The sequence below is a fragment of the Eretmochelys imbricata genome, chromosome 14, assembly GCF_965152235.1.
Source record: "Eretmochelys imbricata isolate rEreImb1 chromosome 14, rEreImb1.hap1, whole genome shotgun sequence".
Taxonomy (NCBI): Eukaryota; Metazoa; Chordata; order Testudines; family Cheloniidae; genus Eretmochelys; species Eretmochelys imbricata.
In genome coordinates this window covers 54936757-54963559 of record NC_135585.1, presented here as the reverse complement: position 1 = coordinate 54963559, position 26803 = coordinate 54936757, and the positions used below count along the sequence as shown (strand labels likewise).

The 26803-nt window shown below is 57.8% G+C and overlaps 4 protein-coding genes and 1 long non-coding RNA gene across 8 annotated transcripts; 3 read left to right on the top strand and 2 right to left on the bottom strand.

The window, feature by feature from the left end:
- The first annotated feature begins 123 nt into the window (after nt 1–123).
- On the top strand, nt 124–5850 carry LOC144274684 (uncharacterized). 3 transcript variants are annotated; one of them, XM_077833699.1, is made up of 6 exons: nt 124–565; nt 1294–1356; nt 1825–2172; nt 3449–3571; nt 3762–3787; nt 4740–5850. In XM_077833699.1, exons 1-6 carry the CDS (start codon nt 499–501, stop codon nt 4848–4850), a joined length of 738 nt encoding a protein of 245 aa, XP_077689825.1. In that variant the 5' UTR covers nt 124–498; the 3' UTR covers nt 4851–5850. The 3 variants fall into 3 exon arrangements, with proteins under 3 accessions (XP_077689825.1, XP_077689824.1, XP_077689822.1); XM_077833698.1 differs by having other exon boundaries at nt 3449–3787; nt 4740–4856; XM_077833696.1 differs by lacking the exon at nt 4740–5850 and having other exon boundaries at nt 3449–3839.
- Nucleotides 5851–6049: 199 nt separating this feature from the next.
- Nucleotides 6050–9307, bottom strand: GPANK1 (G-patch domain and ankyrin repeats 1). 2 transcript variants are annotated; one of them, XM_077833694.1, is made up of 3 exons: nt 9010–9307; nt 7682–8258; nt 6050–7422 (listed from the first exon to the last, which is right to left on the bottom strand). In XM_077833694.1, the coding sequence occupies exons 1-3, from the start codon at nt 9188–9190 to the stop codon at nt 6963–6965; spliced, it is 1218 nt and encodes a 405-aa protein (XP_077689820.1). In that variant the 5' UTR covers nt 9191–9307; the 3' UTR covers nt 6050–6962. The 2 variants fall into 2 exon arrangements, with proteins under 2 accessions (XP_077689820.1, XP_077689821.1); XM_077833695.1 differs by having other exon boundaries at nt 7682–8306; nt 9010–9148.
- Nucleotides 9308–11007: 1700 nt separating this feature from the next.
- CSNK2B (casein kinase 2 beta) lies at nt 11008–18330 on the top strand. The gene is made up of 7 exons (XM_077833903.1): nt 11008–11161; nt 12565–12647; nt 13124–13226; nt 15978–16093; nt 16398–16473; nt 17062–17251; nt 18003–18330. Exons 2-7 carry the CDS (start codon nt 12576–12578, stop codon nt 18091–18093), a joined length of 648 nt encoding a protein of 215 aa, XP_077690029.1. The 5' UTR covers nt 11008–11161; nt 12565–12575; the 3' UTR covers nt 18094–18330.
- A 1917-nt stretch (nt 18331–20247) lies between these two features.
- On the bottom strand, nt 20248–23285 carry LOC144274681 (uncharacterized). The gene is made up of 2 exons (XR_013347912.1): nt 23173–23285; nt 20248–21407 (listed from the first exon to the last, which is right to left on the bottom strand). It is a non-coding gene; the product is annotated as an uncharacterized LOC144274681 (long non-coding RNA).
- A 272-nt stretch (nt 23286–23557) lies between these two features.
- On the top strand, nt 23558–26243 carry LOC144274512 (16 kDa beta-galactoside-binding lectin-like). Its single transcript, XM_077833373.1, has 4 exons — nt 23558–23691; nt 24333–24412; nt 25341–25512; nt 26022–26243. Exons 1-4 carry the CDS (start codon nt 23614–23616, stop codon nt 26166–26168), a joined length of 477 nt encoding a protein of 158 aa, XP_077689499.1. The 5' UTR covers nt 23558–23613; the 3' UTR covers nt 26169–26243.
- The last annotated feature ends 560 nt before the right edge of the window (nt 26244–26803 follow it).

Below are 26803 nucleotides of genomic sequence, written 5' to 3'. Positions count from 1 at the left end.
TGAGGACGGATCGATCCATCCATCCTGCCCCGTTCCACCCTCTTCCATCCACCTCCCCCCCAATAAAACACACGGTGCCAAACCCGCCTACCTTACAGACAGGCCAGCTGTCCCTCTGCTACATCCCAAGGCTGACGGGGAGCTACAAGGAGGTGTGGGAACGGGGACCCCACTCCCCCTGCTCCCGATTCACAGGCCACCCCAGCTCTGAGTAGAGGGGAATCCCCCATAGCTGTGGGTGGTCTGGGGTCCAGGACACACAGAGGAGCGGGGCTGATCCATACCAGCAGGGGTCGCACATGGTCACAGACACGTACACAGGCCCCTGTCACGTTTAATAGCACAGACGCACACGTAACTCTCCTCCCCACCTTATCTGGCCCATCTCAGAGGTGCTGACCACAAATGCTTCCACCGGCCCTCGTAGGCTGACGCTTCCGGAGGATGCTGAGGCGGAGCTGAGCGGGCCCCGCGGAGCTGCCCAAGACAGCGGGGACCATGGAGCAGCTGCTAGCTCTGAGCCCCGTCCTCTGCATTGTCCTCCTCATCCCCACCTGGGCAGCAGGTACGTCAGCAAATTTTTGGCTAGCTTGCCTGGGGGTCGGTCTTTCTAGTCCCCCAGCTCCATCTGTCCATCCCTCCCTATCCCCACAGCTGTATCTAGCCATCCCCATACATCCCCATCTATCTAAACTAATCCATCCACCCTCCCCTCTGTTTTCTATCCACCCCTGTGCAGTATCCATCCACCCATCCTTCCCTCCATCAATCCTTCCCTCGACAATACTTGTCCCTCCATCCTTCTCCCCATAGGATCTATCCCTCCCTTCCTGAGATGTCCCTAATCTCTCGCTCCCCACACAAATCTTTAGCATGCTGCAAACAGAACACGTGGAGCCCGTGTCAACTAGACTGGATTTAACATTGGATTAGCCAACCCGGGGCTGCTGTGCAGACTGGATCATTCATTTCCGTACTGAATGTGTCACTCACTGGAGAGTGAGAGTTAAGAGATCACATTCCCTGCTGATCTATCCAAAATACAAATGGCTACTTCCCCCAGCTCTTCTAGCTCAAGCTGTAGCAACTTGTGCTTTTAGATTTTGAGGTCCCCAGTTCAATCCGCAGGGTGTTGGCCAAGATGGTGGCCATCAGAAATGCACTAAAATATTCTCATAGACATTAAGGCCAGAAGGGACCATCATGATCATCTGGTCTGAACTCCTACACCTTGCAGGCCACAGATCCTCACCCACCCACTCCTGTTTTTTCATTCAAACGAAACTGTCGCAGAAATTCCAGCCGGTTGCAAGAGAGTGCAGATCCCAAATGTTGGAGCGTCTGCCCAGAAACCAGGTGAGTCTGCCACAGAGCTCAGGGATACGGCTCTTGATAAGGTGAGCAAATTACTGGATTTATCCAGCATCTGGGATTGCAGATCTTCCCTAGGGATAGACAGATGGATGTGGATCTAGGGAGCGAGGGACGAGAATGGATGAATGGATTGACAGACATGGATCTAGGAATGAAAGTTCGGATGGACGGATCTAGGACTGGAGATGGGTCTATGATCAGCTGGGTCTACAGATGGATGGAGCTAGGATAGGAGAATAGATGGATGGATCTAGAGTCAGAGGATGGGTGGAGGGATGAAGGAGAATCAGGGAACAGAGAGACAGAAACTGCTACTAAACTAGAGAGAGATGGAAGATTAGCTCTACACACAGGAATACAGTGGCTGATGCTCTCTCTAAAGGCCAGGACGGGTCTATCCAGCCGCACGGTGCTGTCTGGTGTATGATGCAGATTCTCTTTCTTCCCTAGCTGGTCTGGGAGTTTCCCAGGAGCCCAGGTCCCTCAACATGACAGCCGGGGAGAACATGACCCTGAGCTGCACCTTTCAGACCAGAGACAGCAAGAGAACCAAGGTGCTTTGGCTCAGGGGATCCGGAGAGGATCTGGAGCTGAATTTTAACCACCCCTTCTACCGGGGGCGGCTCCGTGTGTCCAGTCTGGACGAGCACAGACAAGGGAAGGCGACGCTGACCCTGGCTGAGCTGCAGGAGCGGGACTCCGGCCTCTATCAGTGTTGCATCGAACTCGACCGTGGGGAGACAGGGATGGGAGGAGGCACCGAGCTGAGAGTGATGCGGAGAAACCAGAGTGCGACTGGTGAGAGTCAGGGGGGCAGGGAATGGGACACGGGGCCTGTCCCCTCTAGGGGGTACTGGCTCCACTCTGGCCCCAAGGCAGGGGACGGGCTGGCTCAGGGAGCGAGGAATGGGACATGGGGCTGGCTCCAAGCTGGAGTGGAGATCAGGAATATCTGAGCGATGATCATGCGGGGAGTGGGGGTGGGGGGATCAGGTTTATATGGAACGATCTCCCTGCGATTTGAGGCAGTTTGTCTGCTGAGTTGTTCTAGCTGCAGCTCTGGTGTGTCTCACATCCTGTCAGTGCCTCGGGGTGAGAGAGGTGGCTAGAAACCCGGACCCCCACTTCTCCCGTGCGCTCAGAGACGTCTCTCTCTCTGTTCTCTCGCTATTGGCCCGGGTTGGCTCTGAGCTCTTTGGCCTGCTGCAGGTGAGGTATGACCCGGCCCTGCTGACTCACTGCGGGAAGATCTGACTCATACTGGCAGCTGCGAAGGGCCTTTTAATAAGCGCTGGTGGAGACTGGGGGAGTTTTCTTGCAGTGTTTGTTGAACAGGAAATTGGTTGCTGAATGCAGGGGTGAGTGAAGGGCACACACGACCCCAGATCCAGAGACACAGAGAGGCGCACACAGCCCCAGAAATCAGACACCCACAACCCCATAGACACGCAGCCACTGACCCAGAGAGAGACCAGAATGGCCCTGTGACCCACACGGCCCCACCACGCTCTCTGGTGTGCCAGTCTCTTGAGATTCGCTCCCGGTGGTCCCATGTATGAATGAAGGTTGCTGGCTATTAGCCCAGACCCCAGGAGGGCAGCTGGCCACTAACACGCTGCACCAACCGAACCGGACCCTCCTCTGTGGCCTCCATTTGGGAGCAACTCCACAGACATCACCGGGGTCACTGCAGATTCGCTGAGATCAGAATCAGGACTGACTCCATTGGTGTCAGTGGGCTCACTCTGGGGTCACCCCAGAATCACTGAGATCAGTCTATGGCCCCAATTCCCTTGGCATCAGTGGGGTCACTCTGGATTCACACTGGGGTCACGGAGACCAGAATCCAGACTGGACTCCATTCACTGCAATGGAGTTACTCCAGATTCACTTTGGGAGCTCAGAGATCAGAATCCAGCCCTGACTCCATTAGGATCAGCGGAGTCACTCTGCATTCACACCGGTACGGTACCAGTGAGATCAGAATCCAGTGCAACAAAAACCACCAGAAATGGCTTCCTAGGGCTCTTCCCAGGAGAGAACTGGGAACATTAACATCCTTCCTTTTATTTAGACGACAGAAAGGAATCGAAGCGGGATACCAGCACAGAACTCACCATCTACAGAGCCACGATTGCTCTGGCAGGCGTCAGCATCATCCTCTTAGTTACCAACCTCCTGCTGCGCGGACGCAAAGGTATTTACTCCTCCTCCCGTGCTCACTCCATCTGCCCATTCTTTCTGCATTCAAAATGTACTTCTCTTCCGTCCCACTGGTGCAAGGGGGAATGGGAGCCTCCGATCTACATTCTCCAGTCCTCTGTTCAGTTCGTACACCTCCATTCATCTCCTCGAACAACAACCCATGCCTCCTTTTTCCTCCCCAGACACCCAACGCCAGCAGCCGGCAAAGGTGAGACCATGAAAATTGGAGCCTGAGTTCAACTGGGTGGCAGTGTTGGTTTCAAGACAGTGCTGAGGCGTGGTCCCTGTGACTCTGGTAGAAACCTGACCAACGGAACACAGGAGAGGGTTCGGGGTGCTTTAGCCCTTAAATATTACAGTCACAGAAGCTGCAAAAGAGTACCAGATTATCTATCATCTAGACCAGTGGTTTTCAACACCGAGGGCTTCAGTGGGTGCATCAATTCATCTCGATATTTGCACCGGTTTACAACAGGCTACATAAAAAGCACCAGCAAAGTCACTAGAAACTAAAATATCATACAAACAGTGACTTGTTTATACTGCTCTGTACACTCTACGCTGAAATGTAACTATAATATTTATATTCCAATTGAGCTTTTCTAATGATATGGTAAAAATGAGAAAGGCAGAAATTTTTCAGTAATCGTGTAGCTGTGACACTTTTGTATTTTGATGTCTGATTTTTTAAGCCAGTAGTTTTTGAGTGAGGTGAAACTTGGGGAATGCGAGACAAATCAGACTCCTGAAAGGGGTACGGTAGTCTGGAGAGGCTGAGAACCACTGATCTAGACAGACAGACGTGCACATGGGGATAGGCAGACATGTACGTATGTACAGATCAGGGTGCAGAAAGACAGGTGGACTGAAAAAATCTCAACTCACAGCCCCTCTGCTGTTCCAGCCCTGGGCTCCCTTCTCCGCACGCAGCTCTGCCGGTGCCTCTCAATCCCAACCTGTAGCCAATTGGGGGGGGTCCCTCTGGGGGCTGAGTCACACCGGCCTGAGGCTATGTGTGCTGGGGACAACAGCACACACGAATCCCCCACCACAAAGCCAGGGTCCCCATTTTACCCACTTCCCCCTTAAATGCACTAAAGGGGCTGGAAAGAGGGCAGCGGGAGATGGAGCCCTGGTGACTTGATTTGTGTCTTCAACAGGGGGACAGCAGAGCTGGTGGTAACACGAGCGAGGATCTGCACTACGCCAAGGTCACTTTCAAGGCTCCGGCTCACACAGAATATGCCTCCATCCGGACCCAGCAGCTCTGAAGAGTCAGATCTGACTGTGCAGCAAAGGGAGAGGCAGGGAACAGCAGGAGATCCCTTCATCATACAACCTTGGAGGCATCTCCCAGGGTTAGTGCTCGCTTAGTCAACGCGCTGAGCCTTTTGCTTCTGGACAGTTACTTACAGATGACCGTAGGGATAGATGTGTGAGGCTGTGGGCCAGATCCCCAGCTGGGGTCAATCATCTGTTGCTCCATGGGTGTTGATGGGGCTAGATCCCCAGCTGGTGTGAACTGGTGTCACTCCTCTCACCAGGAGGGGAGGCAGAGTTCAGCCCGGGAGCCTGGCCCACAGGAAAGAAGGCATCCAAACTTCCAAGTGGTGCCCCACAGGAGTTCAGGTGCCTCATTCTCTACGAGGCAGGCTCCTTGGAAGAACTACATCTGCCATGATGCACCATGTTCTCTCTCGATGAGGGGACGGTGTTATGGGAGTCCCTAGCAGGGATGCATCATAGAATATACACTCTGGCCCAAAGAGAACGAGGCCTGGAATGACAACTCCTACACAGCCCTGCTTTGAATCAAAACAGTTCGGGTTTTGAGATTTTTGCCACAAAGTTGAAATTCTCTGCCGAAAATAATTAATGAGTGTAAAATTTATTTGTCGAAATTTTCTGTGAAAAAAAAAAAAAAATCCTTTTCTCTCCATCAACTCTAAAGCTGAGATTCCATTTTATTTTTTTTTGGTGCTGCCTCTTTCTTGAAAGAATAAAACTGACCAGTGAAAAGACGTTTCTCGGTCACGACCAACTTGATGGCTTCCGCTGGGTGTTATATATAGCCACGCAGTGGGCTGTGAGTGAATGAGTTTCTGTGTCTTTATCAAACACAAAATCAAACAGACCGAGAGCGTGAGGTCAGGGTTTCTGAACGAAGCAGGGAAAGCAGCAGCAGCAAGAAAAAGCATCTGGACGCAAGGACATAAAAGGCCCGTTTTGCAGACTTTACACAAAAATAAAAAAGAAAGGGCTAGATGCTGATCTCAGTGACCCTGAGCTAAATCCAGAGTGTCCCCACTGATGTCAATGCAGCCAGGGCCAGGTTCTGCCCTCATTGAATCTAGAGTGACACACGGGGTAAATTTGGAACATAATGGAGTCAGGGCTGGTGTCTGATCTTAGATAAATTAGGAAATCCAGATTGCTTTGACAGGGGTAATTATTAGAGCCATAAAACAACCAGTGAGGGACCATATTTATTCTCTCTCAAAGATTTCAGATCAAACCGAATCCTAACAAGTGAGGAGATTCGTTTTTCCCCAGATCAGTCAATGCAGCAAAATCCCCAGAGATCCAAAAGTCCTCCTGGTGTCTTTTCCCACCCAAATATCTCAGGGCTTTCTAAGCGGAAGGGAGACCAGAACACAGGCCACATTCCCATCATTGGATTGTCTCCTCTTGGGTTACAGGAAGGAGAGCTTCTGCATGTTGCTCTGGTCAGGAGATCTGGCGTTCTAAGACCCTCAGGGATGCAGAGATGTGTCTCTTCGCTGATCACAACTGGCCCTTTAAGAAAAGTGATGTCATATCATCCTGCCAATCCAGGAATCCAACAGGCCAAATGCTTTAAAGGGCTGTAGGCTCACTGGTTAAAGGTACAGAGATGCCACTGAGATGCCCCCGGTTAATAGTCAATGTTGCGTTAGGGGTTTGCGTCCAACCAGTCAAGGAAATCAATTGGCTGACAACTTTCAAGGACCGTGCATTTATTGGTTAATGGTGCACCACAGAGATGACATCACAGGTTAAAGGTCAACGCTCGTGTAGACATGAGGGATCTGATTGGCTAAACATTTTCAGGGGCTGTAAGTGTGTTGGTTAATGGTGCAGGTGTCAGAAGTACCACAAGTCAAAGTTCCTGGAAGGTACCCCATCTAGTTAATCCAACTGGTGACACCGTTTTAGAGTTATTGATTAGCCACTGGGGGGTTAAAGGTCAGAGTTGATGTAGACACACCATCCCGGCAATCCAAATAGCTGAATGGTTATAGGGGCTACTGATCATGAACGGTTAAAGATCAAAGTTCATGTAGGTGCACCATCCAAGCAACCCCAGTAGCTAAACGACTATAGAGACTCTTGATCCCAAGAGTTCAAAGGTCAAGGTTCATGTAGGTTCGGAGGTCACGCTCCCAGGCCTTTGCTTTGGCCTCTCTGCGACGGGCCTCTCTCTTCCCCACTGTAGCTGCCCGTTCCGTCCTAGGCTGCTGCTCCTTGGGCCGCGCCACGGCACTGGCGTCATTGGCGTTGAAGTGGGTGACCTTGGGCCGGAGGTCGCTATGGAAGCCCAAGCCCTTCTGGTCCCTCTTGAGGATGGTCTGGACGGGGAACTTACGGCCGGTGCCCTCAGGCCCCAGCCCGGCCTCGCAGTCCCAGCCCCCCTTGACCATGAGCTGGAAGCCGACGTTGCTCTCGGGGATGTGGTAGCGGGTTGGAGGGAGCGGGTCACGCCGGTTGAAGAGGTGGGCAGTGGAGCGTTCATGGAGCTCCATGCTATCCTCGCTGTAATGTGTCTGACACACGGCGCAGTATTTCCTCTCCGCTGGAGTCCTCCTGATGGGGAGACAATGGGGTCAGGGGCTTCCAGGATGAGCATATTCGTTGGCTTAGGAAGGTGGGGAATGGGACATGGGGCTTTTCCCCTTTAGGGGCCGCTGGTTCCCATCCAGCCCCAAGTTGGGGGAACTGGCTGGTTCAAGCATGAGGGGAATGAGACATGGGGCCTTTCCTCTCTAGAGGGTGCTGGCTCCGATCCAGCCCCAGGGTGGGGTGGGGACTGGCTGGGTCCAGGGCAGGGGAACAGAAAACTCACCTGGCCATCCTCTCCTCTGGCTGAGCAGTTTCACGCTCCTGTAGGATCCTCACCACGTCCTGGTGCCCGGCTTCCTTGGCTAGGTCCACCGCGTCCCGCCCCTGCGACTCGCACACTCCCACCCACGCGGCTCCCCGGGTCAGCAGGTACCTCACGGCCTCCCCCTGGCCTGCGTAAGCAGCACACATCACTGCCGTCCAGTAGTAACCATCCCGGTAGTTCACATCGCACCCCTCCTTCTCCAGCAGCCGCTGCAGGGTCCCCATGTCGCCCTCCTGGGCCGATCTCAGCAGGAGGTTCCCCCTTCGAGGGTCCGTCTGACCTGGCCGGATGATGGATGGCTCAGGCACCCCCAGGGGCCTCAGTGGGGCCTTGCGTTTCCGTGGGAGGCTTGAGCTGTCGCCCGAGGCCAGGAGACTCTCATAAAAGCTCCGGGCTTCCTCACCCTCTACGTCCCCCTCCTTTTCCCGGCGGTTGGCAGGGGAACCGACCCGTTTCCGGAGCTGCCCATCCTTCCAGCAGTCCGATTCCTCCCGGGCACGGGTGAAGGTGATGAGCTGGGGGCCGTGGTTCATGGCTGGCGGTGGAGACAGGGGATGGAGGTGGGTCACTGGGTGGGATCAGCCTGTTTGGGGGCAGGAACAAAGTCAGCAAATGAAGGACACTGAGTGGTGATCCTCATAGGGGGCACTAGTGTCCCTGGGGGAACAGAGGACAGGGCCATGGGGTGGGGCAGGTCTGGCTCTTGGGGGTGCAGGGCTTGAGGAGGGTGGGAGATGGGGCCAGGTCCCTGGGGGAAAGGTGGGGGAAGGCAGGTGTCTCTGGGGGCCAGGGCTACGTCCCTACAGGGGTGGGGCAGGGGCCCTGGGGGGCAGGGCAAGTTCCATGGGATGGGGACAGGGCTAGGTCCCTGGGTGGCGGGGCCGGGACCCTGGGGGGGCAGGGGGAGGGGTGGGACTAGGTCCCTGGGTGGTGGGGCCAGAGCCATGGGGGGGCAGGGGAAGAGAGGGGGCGGGGCTAGGTCTCTGAGGGTGGGGCCGGGGATATGGGGGGGCAGGGGAAGGGAGGGGGCGGGGCTAGGTCTCTGGGGGTGGGGAAAAAGAGGGGGCAGGGCTAGGTCTCGGGGGGCGGGGCTAGATCTCGGGGGGCGGGGCCAGGGCCATGGGGGCGGGGTTAAGTGTCTGGGGGGCGGGGGGAACGGCTGGGACCCAGAGGGGCGGGGCTAGATCCCTGGGGCGGTGGGGGGCGGGGCTGGAACCCGGCCCCGGCCTTGACCAAACTTCCGCTCCCCTTGGCCTTCACCCAGAAGCCTCCGCGGCCCGACTCACCATAGAGACGCCGGAGGCCGGAGCAGCCCGCCGCCGCCCCCAGACGAAGGGGCGACGCATGCGTATTAGAAGGAGCTGGAGGCGCACGCGCGTTAGACCCCGTCGCGGCAGTGGCGCGTGAGGGCGGACGCCGGTCGGAGAGGAGTACGCAACCGCAGGGTTCTGCTCCAGACATGCGCATTGGGGTCCGGGAAGCCTCGCGGGATTTGGATGCGCATGCTCAATAGGGAAGGAGGCTCGGACGTTCTCCTATGGGCTGGTTACTCTGGGCAACGAATAGCGATCACCGCGCAAGCGTATTAAGCGCTCCCGAAGTGGCCAGTGCACATGCGCATAGTGTGCCAGGGGAGAGAGCAGCTTTTACGCATGCGCACTCGGGGATAATCCATGTGAGAGGGAGGGGTAGACGCATGCGCACTGGAACGCAATGAAACCAAACGAGTGGGCGCACGTGCCGCTGGCTGTGGAGGGAACCGAAACTGAAATCAGGCGCATGCGCACCCCGGTGGGCTACCTGGGGGTTAGCACAGCGCATGCGTACGTATCCAGCCACCAACTACCCCTCTCACGCCCCCTAACGGCCGCTGCCGGGCAGCGCGAGGCGCCTGTCCCCGCCGCCTTCTCCTGTCGTTGCGGCCGTTTAACTAATTTGCATATTTCCCAGCCTGCCGTTCCTCCTCAAACGCCGCCAAATAGCGCCTTTTTTTAACCCCATTTCAGTGAGAAAATTAACAAAAAATATGAACTAAAAACATTAGCTGCCAGTAACTATGCGATGTTGCCCAAACCTCGCTTCAGGAACTGACCCTATTTTATCTCACCCTACCCTGGCTGTGGAGTCGAAATATGCCTAGGGATCGAGGTCTAATTAACATATTCATAATGGATCCGGAGGGGACTAGGCAGTTTACTAAGAGGAGATGCTTGGTGCTGATTCACAGCCTGGCGAGGGATGAGCAAAACGGGCGCCATGGAGTACAGCAGAGCCAGCAACCGGCGGAGCAGCGCCAGCCTCAGAGACGGTAAAAGAAGGCGGAGGGGCTCAGGAGGCCACGCCCCTTCAGGGAGGCCACACCCACTGAGTGGGCTAGGCCACGCCCATTCATTGAGCAGGCCACGCCCCTTTGGGCAGGCCCCACCCATCACAGTAGAGGCCACACCCTCATCGAGCTTAGGCCACGCCCCCTTATGCTCAGGCCTTTAAGAGAGGCCACGCCCCTCTTGGATTAGGCCACGCCTCCTTATGTGCAGTCCTTTAAGAGAGGCCACGCCCTTCTTGGACTAGGCCACGCCTATTTCTGATGGCTCCCAGTCCCACCCTGCTCTGACCTGCCAGACCCCACCCCCTTCCCAGGGCCAGGACAGAACCCAGGAGTCCGGGCCCCCTGCCCCCCAACATGCGTCTGTCTTGTCGTTCTCTGGTCTCCTGTTCCTATGAGCCTCCGTGGGGCCCCTCCCATGATGCTCCGCGCCCCTGCCCCAGGGTCCCTCCCTTCCCTGCCCCCTCCCTCTGAGCTTTGTAGTTTCACAGTGTCCCTCTCCCCATTCACTCCAGCCTGGCCCAGGCAGCTACAGGACTACAATTCCCATGGTGCCTTGCGGTTACATCCCCTGCTTGTGCCCCCCCCTCCCCGGACACTTTCTATCACCCTGGTTGTAGTTTGATGGAGTCCAAAGCCCCAGTCATCCCCATGGAGCTCAAGGAATGCAGGCACTACAAGTCCCATGATGCCATGCGGCACACCCCCGCGTCGCTCAGGCCCCCTTCCTGCCTTGGTGAATAGTAAAAAGAGAAGGAGGACTCCCCCTTTGCCCCCACGCCCGGGAATGTAGTTCCGAGGGGCCCCGCTGCCCAGTCATCCCAAGGAACCTGGGGTCGCTGGAGAACTACATCTCCCGCCATGCCCTGCGGCCTCCCATCATTCCCCGCCCCTCGCCCCCATGCGTCTCCCCGATTTGCATTGTGGGAGCGGCAGTTCCCGAGCGGCCTCGCTCCCGTCTGCTCCTATGGGGCGCCTCCGACTGTAAAACTACATTCCCCGTGATGCCCCGCGCGCCTCCGCGTCTGCGCGCTGGGGGGGACAAGCGGGGCGGCCCGGGCCTGAGCGCGTTGGGCACCTCTTGCAGCTGAACGCGAGCTGAGACCCCGGCGGTGAGTGGGACGTGCAAAGCGGGCAGGGGCCGGGGGAGCTGCCCCCTAGTGCAAAGGGGGCGGGGAGAGAGAGGAGGGAGCTGATCCCCCCCGTGCAAAGGGGGCAGGGGGCGGGGGAGGAGGGAGCAAAGGGGGCAGGGAGCGGGGGAGCTGCCCTAGTGCAAAGTGGACAGGGGGCGGGGGAGGAGGGAGCTGATCCCCCCGTGCAAAGGGGGCAGGGGGCGGGGGAGGAGGGAGCTGATCCTCCCCGTGCAAAGGGGCCGAGGAGGGGGGAGCTGCCCGAGTGCAAAGGGGGCGAGGGAGGAGGGAGCTGATCCCCCCCGTGCAAAGGGGCCGAGGAGGGGGGAGCTGCCCGAGTGCAAAGGGGGCGGGAGAGGAGGGAGCTGATCCCCCCGTGCAAAGGGGGCAGGGAGTGGGGGAGCTGCCCTAGTGCAAAGGGGACAGGGGGCGGGGGAGCTGCCGTAGTGCAAAGGGGGCGGGGAGGGAGGAGCTGTCCCCTAGTGCGGGGGGGGGGGGGGGAGAGGACGGAGTTGATCCTCCTGTGTAAAAGGGGGCAGGGGGCACCGACGCACAGTGCAAAGGTGGGGGAGGCGGGAGTTGACCCTCCAGTGCGAAGGGGGCAGGGGGATTTGCACCCCAGTGCAATGCAGGGCAGGATTTACCCCTCACCTCCACCTGTGCACCTGGGGGCGGCTAATGGGGGGAAGGGCCATTCACCTCCCCCCCTCTGGAGGGGCAGGGTGATTTACCCTCCAGTGCTCCGTGGGGGAACCACAGGCGGGTGATCCCGCCTCCCCCCCATCGCACTGCAGAAGGTGGGGAGGGTCGTTGAGGGGGCAGGAGTTCCCTCTACTGCACAGCCCGGGGGGACCCCCTTGTCCAGGGGTGGATGGTTCAGGGAGCACCCCCCCTCGTGTGGCTGGTAATGGGGAGTCCCCAGCCTGAGGGTGAAAGAGGTAGGGGTGCCCCGTCATTCCTGAGCCAGTGGTAATACCCTGTGTTGGTTCAGGGGGGTCAGCCCCACCCCAAAGCCAGCTCATCTCAGTGCCGGGCAAGGGGTCCCTGTATAACTGACCCCTTCCCTTCCCCAGAGCCAGCCGCATCTCTACAACAGGTGAGGGGTCCCTGTATAATGGGCCCACCCCAGAACCAGCAGTGTCTCGGCGCCAGGGAAGGGATCCCCGTATAACTGCAGCTCAGCGCTGGGTGTGGGGTCCCTGTGTAACTAGCCCCCTGCCCAGAGCGGGGCGCATCTCAGCACTGGCTGGGAGACCTTGTACTGTCTGTGCTGGGAGCTTGCGTGAGTGTCGGCTTGTGGGGCTGCAGGCTGAGCCCCTCCACGCTCATCACACAAGTGAGCAGGGCTTTGGTGTGGGCTGGGCTGATGCCGCGTCTCTCTGCAGAGGACGGGAAGATGAGCAGCTCTGAGGAAGTGTCCTGGATTTCCTGGTTCTGTGGCCTGCGTGGAAATGAATTCTTCTGTGAGGTGAGTGGCGGGTCTGGGAGACAGGACTCCTGGGTTCTGTCCCCGGCTCAGGGAATGGTGGGGGCTGGGCGCCAGGACTCCTGGGTTCTGTCCCCGGGTCTGGGAGGGGAGTGGGCTGGGAGCTGGGACTCCTGGGTTCTGTCCCTGGGTCTGGGAGGGGAGGGGGCTGGGAGCTGGGACTCCTGGGTTCTGTCCCTGGGTCTGGGAGGGGAGGGGGCTGGGAGCTGGGACTCCTGGGTTCTGTCCCTGGGTCGGGGAGGGGAGGGGGCTGGGCGCCAGGACTCCTGGGTTCTGTCCCTGGGTCTGGGAGGGGAGTGGGCTGGGAGCTGGGACTCCTGGGTTCTGTCCCTGGGTCTGGGAGGGGAGGGGGCTGGGAGCTGGGACTCCTGGGTTCTGTCCCTGGGTCGGGGAGGGGAGGGGGCTGGGGGAGCGGTGCACCCGGACTCCTGGGTTCTCAGCCTGTCTCTCTCCCCCAGGTGGACGAGGATTACATCCAGGACAAGTTTAACCTGACGGGGCTGAATGAGCAGGTCCCCCATTATCGCCAGGCGCTCGACATGATCCTCGACTTGGAGCCAGGTGCCGGGGGGGTCCCAGGGCTGGCATGGAGAGGGGTCCCCGTCTGAGCCCCCGGCCCCAATCAGCTCCCCCCCCGCTTTGCGCGTGGCCTTTGTCTCCTTCCTTGCGGGCAGGCCCTGCCACTGCCCCCGCCCCACCGAATGAGCCAGCCCCGAGCCTGGCACGCCTGGCACCTGCCCTTCGCACGACTGACAGGCCAGGCTGCGTGTGGCACGGTTGTGTGTGTGGCAGGGTGTGTGTGTGTGTCTTGTACAAGCATGGAGGACAGGTGTGTGTTCATTACATGGTCTTGTGTGTCTTGCACCAGCGTGGAGGACAGGTGTGTGTGTGTTCATTACATGGTTGTGTGTGTCTTGCACCAGCGTGGAGGACAGGTGTGTGTTTGTTCATTACATGGTTGTGTGTGTCTTGCACCAGTGTGGAGGACAGGTGTGTGTTCATTACATGGTTGTGTGTGTCTCGCACCAGCGTGGAGGACAGGTGTGTGTCCCCCCATTGCATGATTTTGTGTGTTGCCCAGCATGCGTGTGTGTCGCACAAGCCTGGAGAACAGGGTTGTGTGTTGATCGCAGAGTTGTGTGTCTTGCAGACGCGCGGAGGTGGGTGCGTGTGTTGCACAGCGAGTGTCTCTTTCCCAAGTGTGGAGGAGGGGTGTGTGCGGGTCCATCGCATGGTTCTTTGTGGACAACAGATGCATGCGGCACCCCTGGCTCTGAGCTCCTTGTCCCCTCTTGCACAACTGTGAGGGCCTGAATTGTACGTGCCTGCCCTTTGCACAACACGAGGGTCTGACGTGTGTGTAGATGCCCCTTCGCTCGTGCGCAAGGAGCCCCAGCTTGTGCGTATCACACTGGGGGGTGGGGGGCAGTGGCCGCACTCTCACCCGTCCAGTTGTGCGAAAGCGGCGTGGGGGTCTCGGCCATGCCACGGGCTGAGCTCTCTCCCGCCTCCTCCTTCCATTTTAATATGGCCAAATATGAGCCCGTGCGACCAGGAAGAAAGACCGCCGGCCAACGGGGATCCCGGGGGAGAATCAGCTGAACGGGAACTCCCTGCGCAACGCGGGTGGATGCGAGGCTGGGATGGAGATTGAGATTTCAAGGCCAGGGGAGTCGTTGATTCAGCAACTCCTGGGTTCAAAGGGACCACGGTGCTCAGCTCACCTGCCCTCCCGGATCACGCAGGCCGGAGCCCAATGATTCTTAGCGCGGATCTGTTAGAAAAACATCCCGTCTTGACTGCAGAATGGCTGGTGATGGAGAATCCCCCATGACCCTCGAATTTGTGCCAATGGTTCATTGCGCTCCCTGGTACACATTTATGCCGGATATAAACGGGGGAATCGCGAGGTTCTTTTCCCTCTGGTGCGACCGCTGCTCAGATCCTGCGTCCGGTTCTGGTGGCCGCGATTCCGGAAGGAGGGTGGTCGATTGGTGAGGGGCCGGAGAAGAGCCACGGGAACGAATAAAGGATTGGAAAACGGAGATTCCAGGCGCTCGCTCGGTTGAGCTTTAGAGCCCTGTGCGGGAGTACTCTTTTAATCCGACTCCCGCCTGCTTCCGCATTGGTTCTTGCCTTTTTATCCCGCTTCTACCTGCAAAAACCTTAGATCCCGCAAATCCTGCGAGCGAGACAGTTTTCCCCCACGCTACCAAAACCAAAAGACCCCATGGTCTTTTTTATATATATAAATATACACACACACATGGAATTCAGACACAATTTTGACCTCTAAAAGAATAAAACAAATCATGCTTAAGCCATGTTAAAAAAACCCCAAAAAACTCCTGTTATAACAGACCTCAAATCTTTCTATCAGTCCCTACAATTTAAATGTTAAAACCTTTATTTAAAAACACACAACACTTGCTTTACGCTGCTGAAATTCGATGTATGACAAACTCTTGCGGTGTGTAGCTCGCCCAGCACGTCAAACCAAATTATGCCACTCTTTTGCCGTAAGTGCAGTTTTTTTAATGCTTATGAATAATAAGTTTTAAAAAAAGCTGGGAGTTTTTTAAACCACTCTTGCACCGGTTTTAGACCGTGGAAACATAGTGTTCAAGTTATTTATATGTCGGAATTATTGTGGCTTCTTGAAAAACATTTACCAGGAAACCTGCCCCCAGCGCTAGGGTTTTGGGTCGAAATAAATCTGAAAAAGCGTCTCAAGCTAAGTAGCTAAACGTGCGTTTTTGTTTTCCCGCAAATTCCCACGGTCTGGTATCTTTGCCCATCCAATCCTGCCCGCAACGAAGTCCGTTTGCCCCACTCCTGCTATTATGGCAGTGGATCCCAGCCCCGCTGCTGAGCTCTGCTTCACAGCAGGAAGGCGAAGGGGTGATTTGATCCTGGTTGGATGTGCCCCTGCGGAGGAGAGATTTGGCAGTGGGCTCTCCGATCTAGCAGACGGGAACCCCATGGGCGGAGGTGGACAGATGCTAGATGAATTCAGAGGGGAAGTAAAACGCATTGTTAGCACTGAGGAGGGTGATTTGCGAAGGGTCGGGGTGGATGTACGGTCGCTGGCGATGTTTAAATCCAGAAGGGCTGGTTTTTCTCTCCGATCGGCCGTAGGAATTAATTCCGGGCAGTCGTTATGGTCTGTGGTAGGAGCTCAGACTGTACAGTCGCCGTGGCCCTGGCGGTCCCTTCCGGCGGGGGTGACCCCGAGCACCCGGTGTTCCCTGCCGCCTGGCTCTGTGGGTTCCACCGCCTCCCGTCTCTCTCATGCAGCCCATTTCCTTGCAGATGAGGAGCTGGAGGACAACCCCAACCAGAGCGACCTGATCGAACAGGCGGCGGAGATGCTGTACGGGCTGATCCACGCCCGGTACATCCTCACCAACCGCGGCATCGCTCAGATGGTGAGTGCCGGCCCCCTGCCCCCCTGAGCTAGCCAGTCCCTTGCCCTGGGGTCGGATGGGAGTCGGCGCCCACTAGAGGGGATTGGCCCTGTGCCCCATTCCCCACCCCTGGAGCCAACCAGTCCCCAGCATGGGGCCAGATGTAAGCCAGCGCCCCACAGAGGAGACAGGCTCTGTGCCCCATTCTCCACCCCCCTGAGCCAGCCAGTCCCTGTCCTGGGGCCGGAGGGGAGCTGGCACCCCCTAGAGGAGAGAAGTCTCATTCCCAGCCGGGTGTCTCATTCTCTCTCTCTCTCCTTCCCAGCTTGAGAAGTACCAGCAGGGGGACTTCGGCTACTGCCCTCGTGTCTATTGTGAAAACCAGCCCATGCTGCCCATTGGTAAGCGCAGGAGGGCAGTGGGGTCTAGTGGTAGAGCAGGGAGGTGGGGGGCTGGGAGCAGGACTCCTGGGTTCTCTCCCTGGCTCTGGGAGGGGACTGGGGCTCAGTGGTTAGAGCTGGGGGGGCGGGGTGGGTGGGAGGGACGCTGGGAGGCAGGACTCCTGGGTTCTCTCCCTGGCTCTGGGAGGGGAGTGGAGACTGGTGGTTAGACTGGGGGGGCTGGAGCCAGGACTCCTGGGTTCTCTCCCTGGCTCTTGGAGGGGAGTGGGGACCGGTGGTTAGAGCTGGGGGGGGGGGGGGGAGGGATGCCAGGAGGCAGGACTCCTGGGTTCTCTCCCTGGCTCTGGGAGGGGAGTGGGGACCAGTGGTTAGAGCCGGGGGGGGGGGGGGGATGCTGGGAGGCAGGACTCCTGGGTTCTCTCCCTGGCTCTGGGAGGCAAGTGGAGACTGGTGGTTAGACCAGGGGGGCCGGGAGCCAGGACTCCTGGGTTCTCTCCCTGGCTCTGGGAGGGGAGTGGGGGCTAGTGGGGGAAGGAAGCTGGGATCCAGGACTCCTGGGTTCTCCCTGACCCCTCCCCCGCCCCCCAGGCCTGTCCGACATCCCCGGCGAGGCCATGGTGAAGCTCTATTGCCCCAAGTGTATGGACGTCTACACCCCCAAGTCCTCCCGCCACCACCACACGGACGGCGCCTACTTCGGGACCGGCTTCCCCCACATGCTCTTCATGGTGCACCCCGAGTACAGGCCCAAGCGGCCAGCCAATCAGTTCGTCCCCAGGTGAGCTGCCGCCCGCGGCCATTGGCTGGGGCAGAGTCCGGTCCCGGCGGGTTGGGGGATCCAGCTCCGGGTTTTCACCCTTTCCTGATGGGCTGGAGCCCAAGTCCGTGCTGCGGGGGGCCAGACTCCAGTTCTTCCCGCCCCCCCCACCCCGCAGGCTGCGGCCAGAGTCCATTCCAGTGGATTCTGGATCTGCCTCCAGCTCTTCCATCTCCTCTGGAGAGCTGTATCTGGCAGCCCATTCCAGTGGATCCAGACATCTAGGTCTTCCATCGATCCCCCTGGGGACCTGGCCCCTCTCTCCTGCCCCACATGGGGCAGTGTCCAGAGTCCATTCCAGCTGGGAACACGGATCTGGCTCCAGGTTTTCTCCTCCCTCCCCCATTGTGGCTTCAGCCAGACTCCATTCCAGGGGGAATCCGGCTCCTGTACTTCCCCTTGCTGCTGATTGCAGCTGGGCTCCATTCCAGAGGGCATATGGAAATCTGGTTCCGTTTCTTCCTTCTCCCATGCACTAACTGGGGCTGCAGCCAGAGTCCATGCCAGTGGGCACGACTACTTCAGTTCCGGCTCTTCCTTCTCCTAGAGATGTGTTCACTCTGGAACCTACTGATGTCACCACGAACATCAGCTTGGCAGAAATTCCTAGCATCAGTGGGGGCTGTGGTGGGCGGCTTCTGGGCATGGCCAGGGCTTGGGTAACCCCCACCGCTTCCTCCCAAATATTAACTTCTTTCTCTCCTTTTGGTAGGCTCTACGGCTTTAAGATCCACCCCATGGCTTATCAGCTGCAATTGCAGGCTGCCAGCAACTTCAAGAGCCCTGTTAAAACCATCCGCTGATCCTCTTCCGGGACGCCTGGGTCCCCATCTCCTAAGCCAGCCCCTTTCCCTCCACCATTTCCCCCTGGGACGGAGCCACTTTGGTTTGATTTTTTTTGGGGTCCCCTTGGACTGGTCTGAGTCCCCCCCATCCCCGCTTTCCTCTGTCGATTCTGATTTTAGTTGTCTCCGGTGCGTTGTTTAAATTAATATTTCGTTCTCAGAAAAACACACATAAAACTCAGAAAAAGTTCAGAAGTATTTTCGTCTCCTTTTTCAAAAATACATCGAGGAGGAGGATTTGGCTCTCAGCTCTGAAAGTGAGGTCCAGGGGGTTCGAGCCTGAACTCCTGGGTTCTATTCCAGCTCTGGGAGGGGAGTGGGGGCTTGTGGTTAGAGCAGGAGAGGCTGGGAGCCAGGGCTTCTGCCCCCAACCCCTCTCAGGACCTGGCCGAGCCTGGATCCTGTGCCCAGCAGCTGTTTCCTGGCCCCAGCCTGCTCGCTCTGGCTGCCGGGGTCGCTGGCTCTAGTGTTCTTCCCTGGGGCTCGGGGCCAGCTGTTCTCACCCTCGGGCCTGGCCCTCATGGGGGAGTCGGGGGGCTGCTGGCTCCAGCAACAATGTGAAAGCCCTGGGGTGTTGGGGGGGCCCCCCAGTACAGGCCTCAGCCCAGGCTTCAGCTGAACAGTGGGACAAGGGAAGAGAGAACAGAACGGGGAGGAAGGTCGGGGCTCATAAGGGCTCCAGAGGAGGACAGGGACCAGAGACCCCCATGCTCTGCCCTGAGGCATGACAGTGCCAGGGACTGGAAATAGACCCCCACCCTCACAGATCTCCCCAACATCCCAAGGGGGGGGCATCTTGGCTGGCACCCAGCGGAGGCTGGTGGGGTGATCCTCTGGCTTTGCAGGGGGTCCTGGTTGGGTTGTGCCAGGTTGCAGATTGATGGAGAGGGGGGCCAGGCTCTCCCTCTTGCCACGAAAGGGGCTAAGGCCTGGGGGACGCACCTGTGCCCATGGCTCTGCAGAGGAGCCACCAGCTGCTAGCCCCATGGCACCAGCAGGGAGCCCAGGCTGGCCCACCCGGGTCCCTTGCCCACCTTGGATGGCAGCAGGTCCCACTGCTCTGTGTCAGGGCAGGACACGAGGACGGGGTGAGGCTCACATGGGTAGAGCAGTTTGGGGGCAGCTGCTGGGCCTAGGTCAGGAGAGGGGCAGGCCCTGCCCTCCCCACTGCTGGGTGAGTGGTCTCTACACAGGGCCCTGTGCTAAGGGGCTGCTGGGGAGGCCTGGGGGCAGGTCTGACCCCCTGGCTGTCTGATGCCCTCTTCATGGGCAAGGGAGGGGACCCTGTTTCTATGGGGCTCCCTGCATTTCAGCTCCTGCCCTATCCCTCCCCCAGCAGCTGGGTGAGTCCTGCTGTTTCCTCTGCAAACAGACCCCCCCGCCCCCGTCCCAGGCTCCCCCTGGCCCCTCATGCCTGTACCCAGCCAAACAGCCCTCAAGGAAAGTGGGGGGCCTCTCTCTGTATTAACCCCTAGACCCCATTCTGACGAATGTAGCCTGGCTCCCCACCTCTCCCCCTGCTCTAACCATTAACCCCACTTCCCTCCCAGAGCCAGGGAGAGAACCCAGGAGTCCTGGCTCCCAGCCCTACACCCACTGCCCTAATCCCCTGCTGAACAGCGGGTCCTGGGACACTTGTCCCTTATCACAGTAGTTTTGTTCCCTGGACGGTCTGAGCTGGGGCTGGAAGTAGGGGGGCTGGGACCGCTGCTGCCTGGACGCCCTGTAAGGCTAGGGAAGAGAGGGGAGATGGGGTAAGTGGGGGAGGGAGGACCAGAGAGGGGGATGGGTCTAATTTGGAGGATCCCCCCCATCTGCAGAAATGCAGGGATCCCTCCATGCTGCTGCACTGAGCCCCCTAAGCCCACCCAGCAGGGACTCTTGGGCCACTTATTAAGGGACATCCAGGAGCCATCTCAGAGAAGAAAAACGTGGCTCTCCAGGGGCAAAGTTTCAACTCACAGGGTAGCTCCCTCTTGGGACGGTGGAGATCTCTAATACTAGGAGTCACACCAGCAGAGCCACGGCTCATTCACACCAGCTGCGGACCCTGTCTGAGCCCAGCCATGGGGCTGTCGGGAAGACCCCACCCATGGAAAGACAGACACCAAATCCACATCCAAACAACAGATGTTCAAGCTTTATTTGAGGGCGCCTGAATGATGCCCAGGTCGCCTGGAAATGCTAAAACCAAAAAGGAAGTTTACATGGGGTTAAGATCTGTTGCAGCAGAAGTAGATGCCCATTTGGGGTCCAATGTCCACCCTGGGAAGCAATTACAGCTACGAGACTCCATTCCAAAGGAAGTGAAGATAGCGGCGAGGACAGAGGTCGCTGGAGAGGGCTACAGTGATGAATATGCCGGTGTAAATCAGGATTAAACCTGTTTTGAGTGGAAACGAGGTCAGAATCCAGTCCTGAAAAGGCACCAGTTGCGGTTAGACAGGGCTGAATCCGGACCTAGAACCCCAGGATGAATCCAGAGCGAGTCCACCAACGTCAGTGGAGGCAATCCTTAAATCACGTCAACTTGAGTCACTCTGGTTGCCCCTTCACTGAGAGAGGGTCAAACTCCACCAACCCCAGCAAAGCACAGAGCAGAATCCGGGTCATGGCCTGTATCCCCCCCAAGACCCATTAGAATTATACTCAATATATCTCACCCATGAATGTCTTCCACAATGGAGCAACAATGGTTTCTACTATCTGGGGGATGGGGAATCTGGCCCATTTTGCTTGTGAGCCTCTTCAACAATTAACCCGTTTTGTTCATTGTGCTGGGCTTGTTGAAGAGCTAACGCCCCCCGCCCCAGTAGCTAATACATCTTCTTCACCACCTCCAAGAGCGGTCCAGCCGGGATGTAATTGACCATCTCCGCCACGGTCTTCACGATGTTCCTGCTGAAGACTCTTGCCACACAAGTGTCCCACCGGGGCATTTTGATGTTGTACTGGACTTGCCCTTCCACATGGAAGATGGATATTTCATTCTCCTGCGTGCCGGACACGAAGACCAGCACCGTGGTCTCGCTTTGGATGGTCATCCTGGCATTTTGCTGGACGCAAAGCGGCTCCTGGGAGAACTCGCTCAGCGCTAGATTGAAACAGGCCTTGAGCTCCTTGGTCAGCCGCCTCCGGGACTCCAGACGCGTCCGGACCTGGAGGAGCCGCTCGATGCTCAGGGGTTCTGGGAGGCTGGATTTAATCACACACCCACCCATGGGTCATCCCCTGACCTTTGTATTAGTCTCCGGCGATCAAGTCCCAGCAATCTACAAAGGAAAGAAATTGGGGCTAGTTCCCTGGAGACCTGGGTTCACACCCATCCCCCTGTCACAAGTGAGATGAGTTTTCATTTGGTCTCAGCCTAGTTTGGTTAGTAGACCTAGATCAAATAAACTGGAAACTCAGTAGACCCCCTTGTGACATGAATGCTGTCGAGTTAATCATCATTTTTGGTCTCCACTTAGAGGAGTCTAGTGGGTTGTGGGGGGCGCAGCTGTGAGCCAGGACTCCTGGGTTCTATCTCTGGGCCTTCCACTGACTGTATAAATGTCCCATTTTACATATGGAGAAATGGGGGCACAGAGTGGGGAAGATACTTGACAAAGGTGGCTGGTGTTTTAAGATCTCCCAAGGGAATGCACCATTGCGTGGTCTTTCAGTCACCACCCTTGAGACTTCCAAGGGGGTCAGAAGCTGGTGACTAGGGGTGGGCCCGAAATGTTTTTCCCATCCCAGAAACATTTGAGATTTCAAGAAAAATTTGCTGTTCTACACCTGAACTGAAGTGAGCCCTTTCCGAGTCCTCTGTGCAAAACCAGAGAGAGGCACCCGGTACGGACCCACCCCCTTATTTTGACCAAAAATTCCATCGTGGACCCCAGCAATCTTCCCAACGAAGCTATCTTTGACCCTGCCCCCTTCTGGCAGAAAGTTTCAGTTTCCACTAACTTTTGGGGGTCAAAATTCCCAGCCCGGTCTGCTCGCTGCCCCTGCACCTTCCCAGCTGCTGGGGTAGGAGGGTTAAAGTCCTACTCCAGCTACATGGAAGAAAGCTACTGGCTCTTCTCCTCGGTAGAGTTTCTCCAGGGTCACTAAGGGTTACGTCTACACTGCAGTGCCAACTTGCTGCACTGAATTGGAGGCCCAGGCTTGGGCTCGGAGCGACATGTGCAGACATTAGGCTTGGGCTCAACCACGCCGCAGGGTTGAGCCCAAGTCTAGCCCGAGCCGGAACATCTACCCTGCAATTTTATAGCCCCCAGCCAAGCCCCAGTCAGCTAACCCAGGCCAGCCAGGGGTCTTTCATTGCCATGAAGACGTGGTCAGATACTTTTCCTCCACTCCAGGCTGTTCATGCCCAATGAGAACCCCAGAATTTTCTCCCTTATTCCCACTCACTCTTGTTTGCTACTTAGCATGAAGCCAGGGGTCAGATCCTCCCCCACACCCTAGGGATCAGCCCCCATTTAACTAGCTGATATACTTGGATTAACAGCAACTCAGGGCATGGACGGTCTCTGCACAGTATGGCAGGTCCTGCAAGCTCAGATGGGACTAGAACCCAGGAGTCCTGACCCCAACATGTGCTCTCCTCTCACCCACTAGCCCCCATTCCCCTCCCAGAGCTGGAGAGAGAACCCAGGAGTCCTGGCTCCCTGCTCTAACCCACCAGACCCCTCCCTGAGCCAGGGAGAGAACCCAGGAGACCTGGCTCCCAAGCCCCCTACTCTAACCACAAGACACCCCCCTCCCAGAGTCAAGGAGGGAACCCAGGAATCCTAACCTTAAGCCCTACTGGAATACACTTGTATGCAGCCGTCCCTCAGTGAAAGTACCCCCCAGACAGGGCTATCCTACAGCAGTAGGTTCCACAGGTTATTAAAAACACTCATCAAGACGCATTGGAAAGTTAAAGCAGTCCTAGGAAAGAGAACACAATACTAAAAGTTGCAAGGGTTAAATAACAGCAACAAGGTTATCAGAACCCCCTCTAAAAACCCCCCAAATCCTAGCCCCCGTTTAACCCCTTACCAGGGCAGGAGACTCTCCTGTGTCTTCCAGACAAAAGAAAGACCAGACAGCACATACCCCTGTAACCACACACAGCAATATCATAGAAACAGCCCCTCTTGTGTCCTTTTTATAAGCAAGTAGCTCCCAAGGGAGGCTGGGAGTTGGGAGCTAGGAATGCTGGGAATTGTAGTTTCTTAGCCCATTTGCAAAAGGCTCCATTTCTGATTGGCCTGGGAACGAAAGGGGGCCGGGCCCTAGACCACCATCTACCTACTCCATTGGTCTTTTCTGCTCTTCCCTAGCCAGGGTATGAGCTGGGCTGTGATTGGCCCAGCCCACCCAGACAGCTGGGTCTCAAGTTTCCACTGGCCACACCCCTCTCCTCTCTGATTGGTCAGTTTTTTCGGGCTTGGGGTGCCTGATTGGTCCCAAGGGGGGTGTCCCAGCTATTTAAAGCTCATGGGTGGGTTCAGCCCCTATGGCGGTTGGAGTTGGGTGTTGTCTTGTTTTGTTTCTGGAGTAGCTGCCATGGAGTGTGTAAGTTGTGGGGGGCAGAGGGGTATTAAGGCTAGTTCTCTGGGGGGTGGGATGATAGCGGTGGGAAGAGATTGGTAGATATGTGGGGCAGGAGGCCTGGTGGTAGGGGGTTGTTGTGTTCTTGGGGTGTCTTTAATTTCTTTCCCTGGGCTGGATGATCCCCAGTCCTGCCGCTTATTTGTATGGGGTGAGTTGTGTCTGTCTCTTGGTAGCCAACCCCCACCCCCTTGCCCCATGATTGGGAAGCTGTGAGATACCCAAGGTTGGGGGTGGGTGATGGGATCCTCTAGGGCTGAGAGGGTCATGTTGGAGGGAGGGGGGGCCCAGGTGTAGTGGGCTTGGGGGGTCATAGCTTTGTCACCTGCACCTGTGGGAAATTCATATTCCTTGTCTGCTTCCCCATCTAGTGCCCCCCTAGAGGGGATGTGCCCCATTCCTAGCCCCCCTGAGCCAGCCAGTCCCTGCCCTGGGGCTAGGTGGGAGCTGGCTCCTCCTATGTCCCATTTCCTGCCCCCCCGAGCTGGCCAGTCCCATGCCTGAGGGCTGGATGGGGGCCTGTGCCCCATTCCCTGTCCCCTCTGGAGAGGGGTGGTGGGGGAGTCACTGGGGGGTGCTCACCTCTCCCCTTCCCCCACCACCAGGGGATGGTTCTGACCCACTTGAAGGTCCAGCCTGGGGAGAGCATCGCCGTGAAGGGGACGGTGCTGCCGGATGCTAAGAGGTGAGTCTGGGCTGATGGGTACGGGGAGGGAAGGGTTAACCTGATCCCAGGGGGGGCAATGCTGGGGTCCTCCTGCTGCCAAACAGCACAGTGGGGGAGTCTCTAGGACCCATGGATGGGGCTTAGCCCCTGCAAGGGGTCAGCATCTCCCTGCAGGCCCCTCACTCCCTGGATCTGCATCGTCTCAGCCCCCCTGAATCCTCCAGGGATCCATGTCTCAGCCCTGACCCCCATCCCCACAGCTCCCCCTCAAGGGGGTATGTGCTAGTGGGCTTCCCCATGGGATGTGGGAACTGGTCTCCCCAGGATTGACACCTGGGGGGCTGGCTCTCAGCCCCCTGCATGGGGTGAGCTCAGTGGGTCAGATCCCCGTGGGGCTGCAGGGGGCCCGGGGCTGGTGTTTTCCCCCCAGTGCTCCCCTCCACCCTGGGAAGGGGCTGGAGGGCAGCAGAGAGGATGCTGGGAAAGCTGGGCCATAGGCTGGTGCATTGTGGGAAGCTCCCAGGTGATGCCCAGCAGGTGACCCTGCTGCCGAGGATGCTGGGAAACTTTTCTGCAGGGCGCAGCTTTAGCCCAGGGGATTCTGGGAGACTTGCCCATGACCCAGAGCCTGTGGGGGGTCACAGCAGGGGATGCTGGGGGAATTCCCATGATGCAAAGCGTGTCATTGCAGGGGGCTCCATGATGTGGTGCTGTCCCAGAGGATGCTGGGAAGCTTCCCCAATGCACCAGTTCAGAGCAGAGGGGATTCTGGGAGATTCTCCAATGGTGAAGGGGAATTTCCCATGATGCTCTGCATGGCAGAGGGCTGGCTGGAGGCTTCCCACAATGCAAAGCAATTGGCTGCCCCTGGGGCAGGATCCCTGCTGGCCCCTGGGGAAGCTGCCTGGCCCAGTGGGGTCTCAGCCTGTGTCTCTCTCCCCTCCAGCTTTGCCCTGAACATGGGCCGGGCCGGCTCGGACCTGGCCCTTCACTTCAACCCCCGCTTCGAGAGCCACGGGGACACCCGCATCATCATCTGCAACTCGCTGCAGGGCGGGGAGTGGGGGGAGGAGCAGCGGGAGCCGGACTTCCCCTTCCAGCCGGGGCAGGACGCCAAGGTGAGGGGGGGCACTGCCTAGGGGAAGATCCCAGCTCTCCCTCTGTGGGGTGGGAGATGAATTGTGAGCTCCTCTCTGGGGGAGAGCACAGCCCCCTTCTCACCTAGCTAGGGTGGGGTGCAGGGCACTGTCCAGGGGAAGATCCCAGCTCCCATTCCTGGTGTGAATTGGGAGGGGGTGGGGGGAAGGGCACTGTGAGGTGGGGTAGATCCCATGTTTTGGGGGCAGGACTCACTCTCTCTGAAGGCAGCCTTCTCCAATCTCTGGGAGACTGAGGAAGATCCCAGCTTCCCTTTGCTGGGGTCAGCTGGGTGGAGGGGGAAAGGGGGCAGGGCACTGTGTGGGGAAGACCGCAGCCACCCCATCTCGAGCAGATGAGTCTCTTGCTGGTGGGGATGTCTCCTGTCCTGGTTGGGATGGGAGTGTGTGTGTAAGGCTGGGATGATATTTAACCCTGTAGGGGGCAGGTGTCTCTGGCTCCGCCCCTCACCCTCTGGCTCCTCCCCCAGATCCACGTCTCCTTCGATGCCCAGGAGCTGACGGTGGTCCTGCCGGGCGAGCAGCAGCTCAAGTTCCCCAACAGGCTGGGGCTGGAGGCCATCGAATTCTTCTCAGTGGAGGGAGACTTCAGGGTCAAGTCCATCAAGTTCAAGTAGCTCCGCCCCTTCCCTGCTGGCTCCACCCCCTCCATGGGGGGTTGAAATCTACCAATAAACATAATCTGCTGGTCACCCTGCACGGTCCCTGGGCTCCTTATTCACCCCAGTGCAGCCTGGGAGCTGGGACTGGGGACCTGGCCCAGGGGAGCTGGTTGGGTGGAGGCCGGGCAGGGAGAGGCTGCTAGACCCGGATGTATGGGGGAGATTCTCCTTTGGAGACATGGATCTGTCTGGGACCCATACAAGGGATGGGGGAATCTAGGGGTGAAATAGTGGAACATGGTCTAGTGATTGGGAGCCAGGACTCCTGGGCTCCATCCCTGGCTCTGGGAGGGGAGTGGGGTCTGGGGATTACAGGATGGAGTGGGGTGCTGGGATCCAGGACTCCTGGGTTCTTGCCTGGCCATGGTACAGGAAGCCTCTTGCTGTACGGGGGGGAGGACAGGGGGTGTCTCACCCTCTTTACCTTCTCCTCTCCCACTTTGAGATATTTTTATCTTGACCTTCTCAATGTCTAGTAGCCACTTCAGGGTAGGGGGGACCTTTCTCCTCAAGCCAGCCAGTGTCCCCACCCTGGGGCCAGACTAGAGCCCCATGTCCCACTACCTAAACCAGCTGTTCTCACACTGTGG